The sequence below is a fragment of the Equus quagga genome, chromosome 2 (genome assembly GCF_021613505.1).
Source record: "Equus quagga isolate Etosha38 chromosome 2, UCLA_HA_Equagga_1.0, whole genome shotgun sequence".
In the NCBI taxonomy this organism is placed as follows: domain Eukaryota; kingdom Metazoa; phylum Chordata; class Mammalia; order Perissodactyla; family Equidae; genus Equus; species Equus quagga.
In genome coordinates this window covers 150181693-150194205 of record NC_060268.1, presented here as the reverse complement: position 1 = coordinate 150194205, position 12513 = coordinate 150181693, and the positions used below count along the sequence as shown (strand labels likewise).

The following is a 12513-nucleotide window of genomic DNA, read 5'->3' as shown; positions in this document are numbered from 1 at the left end:
GCTGTTCCTCCGGAGGGGCTTTCTTCAGGGCCACATCCAAGCCCTTTAATATTTTTATTTCCTTTCTCTGGGACCATGTCCACATTCTCCATGTCACACTTGTTGTTTTAAGAGCAAAAAAGATTCAATTGGGAAGTGTCAGTATCCATGAAATACAGCACATGTTAATTTGGACAAAGAACTTCTGATTTTAATTTATAGCAAGAGAAATGGTGTTTCCCATATTCCATTTAATTTGACTTCTGAGCTCAATTAAGTATTTGCCAGTGAAAAACGACAGGTATTATAAATAATAGTGCCTGAAAAGAAACATTATGAGGCTTTTCTGGAGCCCATTTCTGCTGCTGAGACATGAAGAAAGCTGGGACGGAAGGGACCCTGTCTTTCTTAGTATCAGTTTCTATTCTGGAACACCAGAACAACTAATGCTGGTGTTAACAATTCCAGTAAAAAGCATTCTTCCAGGGACCAATGCCCGAGATAAAACTGACTGTTTTTGTAGTGAAATGAGTTCATTTCAAAAAGGAAACTAATAGCTTTGTCTCTCAGATCATATAATGAATTTTATGCACTTTTGTGCTGGATTCTCTCCGGAGACACATTTCTGGGAGTTTACAAGAAGGAATATGGTGAAACTTAAAGGGTTATTTAGGAACCAAATAACATTAACCAAGGATCAAAGATGTGGTTTACCAGCAAAGCAACTACCTTGTCAAATGTAGGTCATATGCCGAGAGGACCAAAGAGAAAAGAGAAGGAGGGTTTGTATCCGACTCCTGAAAAAGTTCTCCAGCATCCTTTAGTTAGAAAACATAAATTGACAGATAAACATTTTTCTAATGTTCCGTGAGGAATATCTTATATTAGGGGACAAGTGGGCTATTTGTCAACCTGGTTATATATTTTTTTAATAAATGGTTCATTACTTCCTACAAATTTAATATGACTACATGAACATGATTCATCAAGTGATAAAAAAGCTCTAATTTAATTTTGTAAGATAGAAGAAAATGTACACCTTTTCCAAAGGACTACCTACAGCTGTTCCTTGTAATAAAATTTAGAGTTTTAAGCTTGCTTCTGGCAAATTCTTGCTTTTAATTAACCTAGCACTTTCCTCAACTACAGGCAGCTTCTAAATTACATCTGGGAGTATGTGGACGTTGGAGCCGGCCTGCCTGAGGTTAAATCTTGGCTCTGCAAGGTGTGAGATCCTGAGTAAAATGGACCTGCTGTGAGGATTAAATCATTTAATGTATGCAAAGTATTTAGGACAGTGTTTGTTTAAAAGTAGGCTCTTCTTAAATAATAGCATGTTAAATATTACTAACATCATTATTGTCTGACTTGTATTTGCAAAGTCAATATTTCTAGAACATAGCCACTCACACATTGCTTTTCTGTGAAAATGGTGTTCCAGTTTCAAGTCTGGATTCGAGCAATAAACAAGCTTAAACTGAATGTAGCACAGACAGTGGGAAAATGGCTTTCTTTGTTACAGGTCACAGAAGGAGGACTGGGTCGTGGGTGTTGGCCAAGGAGACAGGAAGAGAGAGAAATAGAGTCCCAGGTATCCCCAGTCCCAGTTCCCGTCAGCAAAGCTGGCGAGGGTGGAGACCACGTTAAGGTTTGGGCTGAAGCAGGCAGCTAGCTGTGCCTGAGGCGGGTGTCTGTAAGGTTGGGACTTGTCTGCACCATCGTCTGTGGAGAATAACTGATTGGTTTCCTATCATTTTATTATCTTGTGCGTGCATGTGCATGTGTGTGTGTGTGTGAGACGAATCCTGGTAACTGTTATCTTTTCTTAGATACGCTCCCTCCTTATGCATAGCTTTCTTACTTTCTACCCTTGTGGGGTTGGATTATTGTCCAGACAAGTCTCTAAGGAGGCTGTTGGGGTAGGAGGGCGCAGAAAACAGCTCTCTCCAGTAAGAAAGGGGAGTGTGACGGAGGGGAGCTCCTAAAATGATGACTGCTGCCAGGGGTGCCCACACCTAAGTGCTCGAGCCTCCAGATGCCTCAGCCTGGCATTCACAGGTGTGACGTCAGACATTAATTACAAGAGTCACCATTTATATGGCATTTGCGATGTAAAATTGCTTATTTTATATATATCATCTCACATAATCCTCATAACAACCCTATAAAGCATCACGATTGTCCCCATTTTATAGATGACAAAGCCAAGGCTTAGTAAAATTAAGTCACCTATCCCGGTGACACAAATAGCAAGTGGGAGTGGTAAGATTCAGTCCCAGGCAATGTGACAGCAAGGTCTGAGCTCGTAACTGGTTCAAGCAGCCTCCATTCTAAGGTGCTGTCTGTATTCATTATCTACGTATATTCAATTTCTCCAAATGTACAAATCCTTCTTAAGCCGCAGCATCTTAAAGAGGGGCAACAGAGTTGAAAATAAAACTTGCAGCTCTTCTATGATCCAACACTCTTCTCTACATACCTTAATATTCTTAATTTCCATTTTCCAACAATAGTGTCATATGCTATTCTTATGCCGCCATGACTTAAACACACTCACACAGGCAAAGCTCATTTATTCTTCACGCTGTTAAATTTAAAAAGTCATTGTTAAGGAGCTTTATTGGTCATAGGAAATGTAACTAGAATGTTTTTAGAACTCAGATATTCCTAATCTACAGGTACTAGAAATAAAAAGAAACTGAGTTAGTCCCTGTACCGGGACAAGAAATGCCTTAAACGTCGCAGGAGAAAAGATCCTGCCCTGAGGCTGAACACGCGCTTGGGCTTACACTCCAGCTCTGCTGGGCAACACTTAGGCACGTGACTTCACCTCTCTGGGCATCACTTCTTCATCCGTGCTGGGGAAGCCAGACGAAATGACCTTAAGATCCCACTGACATATTGAGATTCTCTCAACCCTATTCCTTTCCTGTTGAGGTCTTGAACTTTTTATGATCACTTCTCTGGGGTTTCTGTGAGTGCTTTGAATGAGTTTTTTTGGCAGGAGTAGCTGAGAGGTTTGAGAAAAATTGTAAGAGTGCCCTGCAGGCTGGGTGAACCAAAGGACATGAGATTGTCCCTTCTTTCTTTGATGTGATTTTCACAGGGCTGGTGGCTGCCACAGGGACAGGGGCTAGAGGTTATTGTTTATGGAGTCTTGGTTTTAGCCATATCAACAACAAAGCACGGTTCTTAGGGGTTTTGGGATCTGGAAATCCCCTTGCCGCCCACAACCCTGTGCTGGATATTTTCACATGAGGCTCTGAATCAGGAACAGGTTCCCAAGTCCTGGCAGATGGTCTCGGAAACAGTGCTGGCTGCTCTGGTTTCAGTGGATTCTATTAAACACTCCACCCCCATCTTTTGTGTGCAGTGGTTCTTTCCAAAGTAGCAGACACTTGGGGTAAGGAAACTATTCCTGGAACTGAGGTACATAGGTTTCAGTGTGAGGGTTTCAACAGGAATTCACAGGTTTGTAAAAGAAATATTTGCATTCTTGTGCTTTTTTCCCTTCTAAGAGTGCTCACAAGCAGGAACTGGAAAATGGAAGTGGAAGGGCAATGTTCTTAGGTTGTCAATGGTAACATGTTTAGAAAGAGGACAAGAGAATAAGCAGAAAATTGGAAATAAAAATTTCATGAGAGGTGAAGTGATGAGGTAAGAAACATATCACTTGAAGGAATCCCAGGCAAGAGGGAAGGATGGTAAAGGGAAAGCTCAGAGTCTGGTCTCTGAGGCTCAATGAAAGGTAGCATTCCTAAAAGCATTTTAGCTTTTCTAAAATGACAATGAAGTTGACATCTTCAGGGTACGCTCCCATACCCACAAACACACACTCGGCCCCCAGTGAAGGTTGTTATGAGAGACAGCCATGTGAAATTCATGATTTCATCTATTCAGGGATGGTGTATCCCTTATAGTAGGATTTAGGAAAGGAATTTGGCCAGATCTCAGTATAAGGAAAAGGCATGCTTTTCCCAAACACCTGTCCCACTTTTCTTACAAATACTGTGAAACTTGTCATGAATCATGATTCCCTTTTTCCTTTGGCCACTAAGAATTCTCAGAACGAAATTTACTCACTGTAAAGACTGTATGGTATACACTTCAGTATGTTTCATTTTTTCCTATCCTTTTTGCCTTTTTCCTTAAGATCCTCAATTATTTATGTCTATTCTTATAAACATCAACAAAATCTTTTGTGGAAGGAGGTAGATATACACAGATGGGTAGATACAGGTAGCTATAGATTAACGATTTAAATGGCTATGAGATGCTTCTTGTGTAGACATGTACTTATTTGTACATGATCCTCTCTCTCTAGACGGATTGCCACTAACATCAGCAAGCTGCTAGTCAGAAAACTTTCAAATAATCTTTAATTCGAGGTAAATTAAAAAAAAAAAAGACACCAATTGTAGAAGTTACTTGTGAGACATTTGAGCTTTAGGGCTGAGACATTGTGGGGAGGGTAGTACCAGTTAATCTTTGAGCACCTGGGTCCTCCATGGGGATGAATGAGGAAGTGAGGTTTGGAAGAAAGCCCAAAGATTTGGGAGAAACCTGCAATAGAGGTTTACCTCCTTAAAACGTAACAGCATTAGGGATTCAGACACAAGGTGTTCATTTCTGTTTTCGCACCAATTCTAAGGATCTAGCACTACAATTTCAAAGAAACTATTTGCTGAGAACACTGTCACCCTTCCCAGTGTAGGCTCACACACACGCAGAGACAACCAGGAAAGGCTTTTGCAAAACAAATAGCAATGTCTTACAAACGTACACATGTGTGCATAAGGACTACAAGACAACTGCAAGGTATGACTCAGGAACAGTGATCACAAATAAAACCATTCGTGGCAAAGATGTCAAGGCCAGCAGACCTACAGTTTAGGATGGCGCCAAGGGATTCCTCCAGCTGGGCCAGGCTCTGCCATTTGAGTTAGGCTTGACCATGAGTAAGTGGCCTTGAAGAGATGCGACGCACACCCCAAGACCACTGATTTCTGAACTTCTCATTTGGTTGTGGGTAAGCCTGTCTGGCTAGACTGCAATGTCTGCTGATAAAGCAGCAACTGGAACAACTGAAGAACTACAAAGCTGTGGATGCCACCTCACAGAGCTAAGATTCTGAAAGTGAGATCCTCGAACCACCTGACTTAGAATCACCCAGAGTTTTGGGGGGAGCTGCTAAAAACACTGATTTCTGGGGGCCGGCCCTGTGGCCAAGTGGTTAAGTTCGCATGCTCTGTTTCAGTTGCCCAGCCTTTTGCTGGTTCAGACCCTGGGTGCGGACATGGCACTGCTCATCAAGCCATGCTGAGGTGGCGTCCCACATAGCAGAACTATAAGGACGCACAACTAGAATATACAACTATGTACTGGGGGCCTTTGGGGAGAAGAAGAAGAGGAAGAACAAAAAGAGAAGTTTGGCAAAAGATGTTAGCTCAGGTGCTAATCTTTAAAAACACACACACACACACAAAAACCCACTGATTTCTGGGTATCACTCCAGCCCTACTAAATCAGTATATGTGATTTAAAAATATTTTAGTACTTGTCCCCGTGCCCCACTCAGTGATTAATAAAAACTATTTTTAAAGAAGCTATGAAATAAATAAAATATCATGGTCTGATCCTGAAATTTAATTTGTTGAGTTTTTAGAAATCGCAGGATAGCTTTAATTTTCTTTTCTTTTTTTAAGAGATAGAAAGAAGAAATGAGCATCCTTCTTTTTAAATGTGAAACTTACTGCCATCTGGCTTTATCCTTCAAGGAATTTTTCCTAGAGCTGTTCCCTTCACTGGGGCTGTCCTCCTCCTCGGTCTCGAGACTTCGACTACAGCTCCTGATGATCTGAAAGATGCTGTTGACTGTGGACTCCTTCTCTGAATTCTTTAAGCCATTTTGTCCCACACGTTGTAAGAAATTATCTTGTCCACTGTAATCAGCTACAAACTACAGAAAAATATATCGAGGATTTGTTATCACAACTTCCCATACTACATCTAAATAACATACTTGGCTGGGGAAACGAAATCATAATAGTCGTAAATAATGGCATTTGTGCCTATTTTATTGCAAAGCAAAAAAAAGAACCTCCAGGAAAAACATTTTTTCGTTTCACCACAAGAAATACCAAAACTCACTCTTATTTCCACTAAGGCAACTTTAGTCCCTCTAGGAATCAGCACTCCACTTCGAATTTACAACACAAAAAGCAATATTATTGCAAGGTTCCCTAGGGAGAAGATTAGCCACTTTACAGAGGAAGGGCAGGGTTATTTTATCCTTGTAGCGAGAACTGAGAAAAACCATGACGAAGTCTATTATTCTATGGAACTGGCTAAAATTACTGGAGCCCAAGGAAAACATTGAGAGAGGGTGACGTTTTTCTTAATTTCCCATATATCCTATGGTGACACAGAGGCTTCCTGGTGGTTTTTAAGTGCTTATTGTCTACATTCATGATCAGGAAGTTTCTCCCACCAGAGGTAAGAGCTGTAGCCAGGCAGCAAGATGTGGCGTTCCCTCCTTCCAAGACATGAGGGGCCGGTGTGGGTGCAACTTGGGGGGCTTGCTTTAAGCTTTCTCCTCCATGTCTTGCCCTTTTATCCCCCTCATAAGCCAGAGAGATGCAAGCCCGCAATGTTGCCTGTACCCGTCAGGAGCTCTTAAGTCTCCCTGACACCATGTGATGCCTTTGTTCCCAGGTGACACAGAAGAGGCTGAAGTTCTAGGGAAAATCTTCCCACTGCCACCGAGAAGGGGTGTATGTGAGTGTGAGAGAGAGTGTGTGTGCATGTGTGTGTGTAAGATCAGTAGTGGGTGCTGTTACCATGGTTGAGAATGAGTCTAGATTTGGGTTTGGGACTTCCAGGTACGGGACTCCTCAAAATTCTCCATAAAGTTCCCCCCATTTTAGTCTCTTCTTTCATTTATCAACACCACATAGGGAGTTTCCTTATCTTCTTTCAGTTTCTCAATGCCCCTTCTCTCCAATGCCCAAGCCCTGAGTCAGAGCTTACACGGTCCTCTCCACTCTGGGAGTCAGGAATGAGAATCGATAGACCTGGGAAGACTGAGGCAGCCTTGATCAGGACCCTAGAGCCTGTCTTTAGATGAGGCACCAGCATCTCCAGCGGCCTCTCAGTAAGGATCAAAGGAGGGCAGCACTGACTCCCCCCCCCCCATTCTTTCCTCCATTGATTCAGAAAAGTTAATACTCTCGCTTGACTTCCCTTATCCCTTGCATCCAGACATTCCCACCCAATAAGAGAGAAGAAAACCCCATCAACCCTTAAAAAAAATCAGAACACAACACCCATTTCCACATGTATTTACATATTGTCCCATTAAAGGCTAACTTCACAATGTTAAGCCCCAAAGAGGGCTAGTTGGCACTTTTCTTTGGAACTTTCAAAGACCTCACTGTTATCCAACACAACAGTAACTACTGATAATCCTGGGTTCAAGAAGTTATCTCTTCTCACTTTAGTGAGTGATGAGCCAGGCGGCAACAACAACTCTTCAGATCATGAGGATTTGGAAAGGCCTCACCTCTAGAGTTTCTTCCTGGGAATTGTACCTCGGGCAAAGCTTCATGAGGCCGGAGGCTCCGTCGAGCGCTTCACACAGCTCCTTCAGAAACACCCCACAGAACGGAACCACCTTACAGCCGGGGATGTGCAGTGCCCGCGTCACCACCTTCCTGTACTCACAGGAAGATTCGTGCTGAGCCATGGCATCCTTCAGGCTCCTCATGGTCTCCAGGTCAGACTGGTCCATGAACTGCCACATTTTTAAAACTTTTCTTGACCTATGGCAAGTAAACAACATTTCTTTAGACAGAAGGAGAATAACGTAGTTTATAGTTTACAGTAAATAGCCTAAATCCCATACAAATTCATTCTTTTTTGTCTAAGTTTCCTTTATGTTTTAATACTTATTTAGGAGACATATCTCTACCTACTTTGCCAGGTACATATCTCTACCTACTTCCCTAAATGATGTGATTATTACTTTTATAAATTGAAAAACAAAATTAAATAGGACAGATACAAACAAAAACACATGTGGAAGGAGTTAATTTCGGAAGGTAGGCAATGAACTTAGGTTTAAGCTTGTCTGACAGCTATAGCCAAAAGGGAAAACTAATGGATAGCATGGTTTATACAAATATTTATGTAGGATTGCCTGCAGAAACACTGTCCGTTCATTCCTCTTGATCTTGCAAGCGCTGTCCTTGGATCAAGCCAGTCCCTCAGTGATACACATGAAGTCTGTTATGGCTTTTGTGGAACTGCTATTGCTGAATCCAGCTTTGACATTAAACCACTGGTCCATCCTGAGGGGTATTATTTTCAAGTATTATTTGCATAACAGGATGTTGAATGGACTTTTCCTATTTTGAAATGGCTGCTGAGAGCAACAGGTGACAGTGTACCCCATCTTCTAAAGAGAGGCACCAGGCCGTCACAAGCGGTGTCCTAACTGCCCTGCCCTCAGTGAGCTCTAACCCTCCATCTGCTCATGCAGAGGAACTGGAGCTGAGGGGCAGCTAGGGAGTGTTTCTTTGGAGAGAGTTGTCAGAGCACTAAATGTAGAACGAGAAAAGCCACTCCAAGTGCAGGGGGCTTGAAGTCAACTCCACGGAGAGGGTGACCTGTGTCCTGGGCAGTGTGTTGATCACATAGACTGGTGTGTGACTCTTGCCTACGAAAGCCTAGGCAAGATGAGAGGCTGCCAGGAGCTGCCCGAAGGCAACATGAGAGAGAAGGTTCCTGTGGGCACGTCTTGCATGTGCAGAGTCTGGGAGGGCAAAGCGCTGAGTGCTTCCTGTGAGTCAGGAGTGGACACTGTGAGAGGCAGCTGGACCTGAGCTATCTTGAAAGGCCTGCCTGCCACATGAGGTGGCCCTAGTGGAAAGAGTCTGTGAGGGCAGCACTTCCAGAGTTGGGTCCTGGGGATGGAGGGTGCATTGCCTCTTGCCAGGTAATGGTGCACTGGGAGGTACCTATTGGACAGGGGCTGGGGGAAGATGGAAGGAGTAACTAGGAAGAAACCCTAAAAGCACCCCACACTGCTCTCTGTGGGAGCATCTAGGCCAGATTACAACTGTCCCAGTCAAGTAAGACCTTCATACCGTTTACCCTCCTCCCTTCGCCTCTCCTGCTCACTTTTTCTGCAGGGACCTTGAGCTGGAGGGAGAGGGAGAGAAAAGATAAACCATATCTTCCCGTCCTACTGCAGGTTTCTGAGACTAGCTGGGCTGCAAAGTGTGGGGAAAAGGAGAAGCTTTAAATTAAATGAGAGATTGAAATTTTGATTTAGATCAGACTGGCTTAAAAAAATCATTATGTAATATATAAGATATCCAAAAGACATGAAGAAGTACAACATGACAAACACCCATGCCCCAACCGCTCAGTTTGAAAAATAAAACACTAATAATACTGTTGAGGCCCCAGTGGACTCCTCCATGGGCACATACTCCTCCCTCCTTCACCAAAGGGGACCACAACTCTGATTTCAGGGTTCTCGTTCCCTTACAATTCTTTATACTCTTCCAACATGTGTATATATCGCCTAGCAGTTTGTAGAATTGTTGGTGTGCTTTTCAACTGTATGTAAATGGTGTCACACTATAGGTACTCTTAAGGCAACCTGCTTTTTTGCTCAGCCTTGTGTTTCTGAGATTCATTCATGCTCATGTGCTGAGACAGCTTATTAACCACACAAGTGACTGGGAAAGCTACAGGATCTCCCAAGGTATAATCCAGAATCAGGGGAGGGAGAGCCAATTGGGCATGTGTAAAAGACAGTGAGGTCAGAAAAATAAAATTGTTTCCTGATTTCACCCCACTAAGTCCAGCTTGTCCTACAACTGTTTTCTTATAAGGTGGTGAGAATCACTTTTTGGGCATGAAATGGAGGTATAAATAAATGAAGTGAATAAATACATGAGCTATGGTTCTCATTATTTGATCATCCTTCTTTTCATGAGTAATGGAGTAGTCCTGGTACGATTGGGAGCAAAAGATAAACATCAGCAAAGATCAAAGATTTTTTGTTAGATTGAGAATTGACACTATTTTAAAACTTTTATTTCTTTTGTGATTATAAAGGTACTAGATGCTCATTGTAGAAAATCTGGAAAATACCAAAAATTTAGAAAATCCACCCACAGTTCTACCATTCACAGGCAACATTAGGCATAGTTCCTTCCAGTATTCTATTTGTGTCTGTCTGGTATAAATATTTTATAAATTTTGTTGTATAAATATTGCTGAGGGTATTAAGTATTGACAGCTTTATTCCCAGATGTTTTTATGCCTTATATACTACTTGTTTTCCAATGGTATTAAAAATTTTTCATAAACATCATTTTGGGTGGCTAAATAATATTCCATTGTATGAATGCATTACATTATTTTCTTTATTTTTCCATTCTTGTTCATTTGGGTTATTTTAAATTGACACCATGATTATGTGAAATGAATAATGGAAGCTTCAGCTAAATTGGAGTCAGGAACGCCTATAGGGGGAGCTCTCACCTCCTATTGTACGTAGTCAATTACTTCAAACAGGAAGAGATGTAGCTTGCATCTTAGACAGGAAGGCGTTTGTTACTTCACTCTACAGCAGGAGGAAGATTTCTCTCCCTGCCCAGCAACAGCTCAGCCAATGAGAAGCACCACAGCTAAGCCAGTGAGAAGCTGTCACCACCCTGAACTCTCACTTTACTCCAATGAACTTTCTTTTAGAACAGTCCCTCCCTTTTCCTCTCCCCCTTTTGCTCTATAAAAGTAAGCCCCTTCCTTGTTTCTCTGGATTTGCCTGTGGTCCACCCATAACACATACATCCCAAATTGCAATTCTTTTGGCTCTTCCTGAATAAACTTGTTGTACGGGTAAAACAATTGGATAATGTACTGTTTAAGTTGACAAGTAAACATTGTTATATGTAAATCTTCATATTTCTAATCATTTCCTTTAGACAGTTGAGAATTTAGTTTAAGGAAGCAAAATGTAAAATGTCCATAGAAAACTAAAGTCATTTAACAGTGTTTGCTCCCCCTTCACATGTACTTGCTTCAAAAAATGAAAAACTTTAGTTATCTTGATGTAGTTAAATTACTTATAATCTAAATATTTTCAAGCCTGAAATTGTACACACAAGCTCTGCCTCTACAATCATTCTATCATAAGAACATCTAGAAACTTATCTTGTGTATATTGTTCCAGCAAAAGAGCTATTAAACACGGTACTTTTACCCACATATTTGTAAAGATCAGTTTTAAGCCAAATATAGGAGCATGACTAGGTGGCAATAGGTCTGGGGTGTAAGACAAAACGCACAGGAATTACTGGTAAGGTTTAGCCTGGTCTGAGGTTATTCCTCATTTAAGGGAGAATCACCTGGCTCTGTGGTCTTCTTGGATTTTGAATCCAAACTTGGATCCAAACAAAGTTGGGTTTGAAAGTCACATTCACTCAAGGTCTTCATGGGTCATTGAGGCCATTCTTGTATCAAGAGAATCTAATACATGGTACGTGGCAGCCAGCCTCCAAGATGGCGCCCAATGATCCACACCTCCTGGTGTAGTATAGTCCTGTCTACAATGAACCAGTGCTGGTGCTAAGTGACCAGTACAATATGGCAGAAGTGACAGTGTGTGACTTCTGAGGCTAGGACATAAAAGGCACTGCAGCTTCTGCCTTGCTCGCTTGGATGGTTCACTTTGGAGGGAGCCAGCCACCATGCTGTGAGGACAGAAGAGAGGAAGTGAGGTCCCCAGCCAACAGCCAGCACCAACTTGCCATCAAACACAGAAGGATAATCATTACTAAAACAGAACTATTTTTATCATAATATGATCATTCTTCTTTTTTTTAAAAAAAATAGAAAAGTAGCAGGTTCTTTGTAGAAAATTTATCACAAAGAGAATCAAATCATCTGAATATAGCCTTTTGTTCTTCCAGTATTTTCTCTATTTTTATCTTCTTTTGAGCCATGCCTGGTACATTTGTGTGATCATTTTAAATGCCAATGACATGATTATTTGAGTTTATTCTTAGTTAAGAAAACTCAAAAAGGACAAAAAAATTTCCACCTCTGAGAATTTTCCTCTCCTCCCTCAATCCTGCATCCCTATGTAGGGACATGGAGAATCAAAGAAAAATCTTGATAACGTTATAAAGCAGGATCTATTTATAGTGAGAACCCTCACTGGGAAGGTCAACAGACAACAGTAAGAATAACAGTAATAGGTTCTCTTTATGAAGTCTTACTATCTGCCAGCCACTTTACATTATCTCACTAAATCCTACATGAAGAGATAGGTGCTTTTTTATTATAATCTCCATTTTGCAGATGAAGAAACTGAGACTCGGTGAGGTCAAGCCATTTGTCCAGATTACACAGGCATTCCGTGGGGGAGCCAGGATTTGATTCCCTGTTATTCTGACTCAACAGCTCATGCCCTTCTTCCTCACCCCACAATGCCTCCCACAAGAGTGAAGGGCAGCT

General features: G+C 41.8%; 1 protein-coding gene across 4 annotated transcripts in view; it reads right to left on the bottom strand.

The window, feature by feature from the left end:
- The window catches only part of PLCE1 (phospholipase C epsilon 1), a 299107-nt gene that overhangs the window by 75249 nt on the left and 211345 nt on the right, over window positions 1-12513 (bottom strand). For all 4 annotated transcript variants that reach the window (XM_046653787.1, XM_046653789.1, XM_046653791.1 and 1 more), the window contains exons 6-7: window positions 7541-7799; window positions 5733-5938 (exon numbers count right to left, since the gene is read on the bottom strand). In XM_046653787.1, coding sequence (XP_046509743.1) covers window positions 5733-5938; window positions 7541-7799 — 465 coding nt within the window. The remainder of the gene's footprint in view (window positions 1-5732; window positions 5939-7540; window positions 7800-12513) is intronic.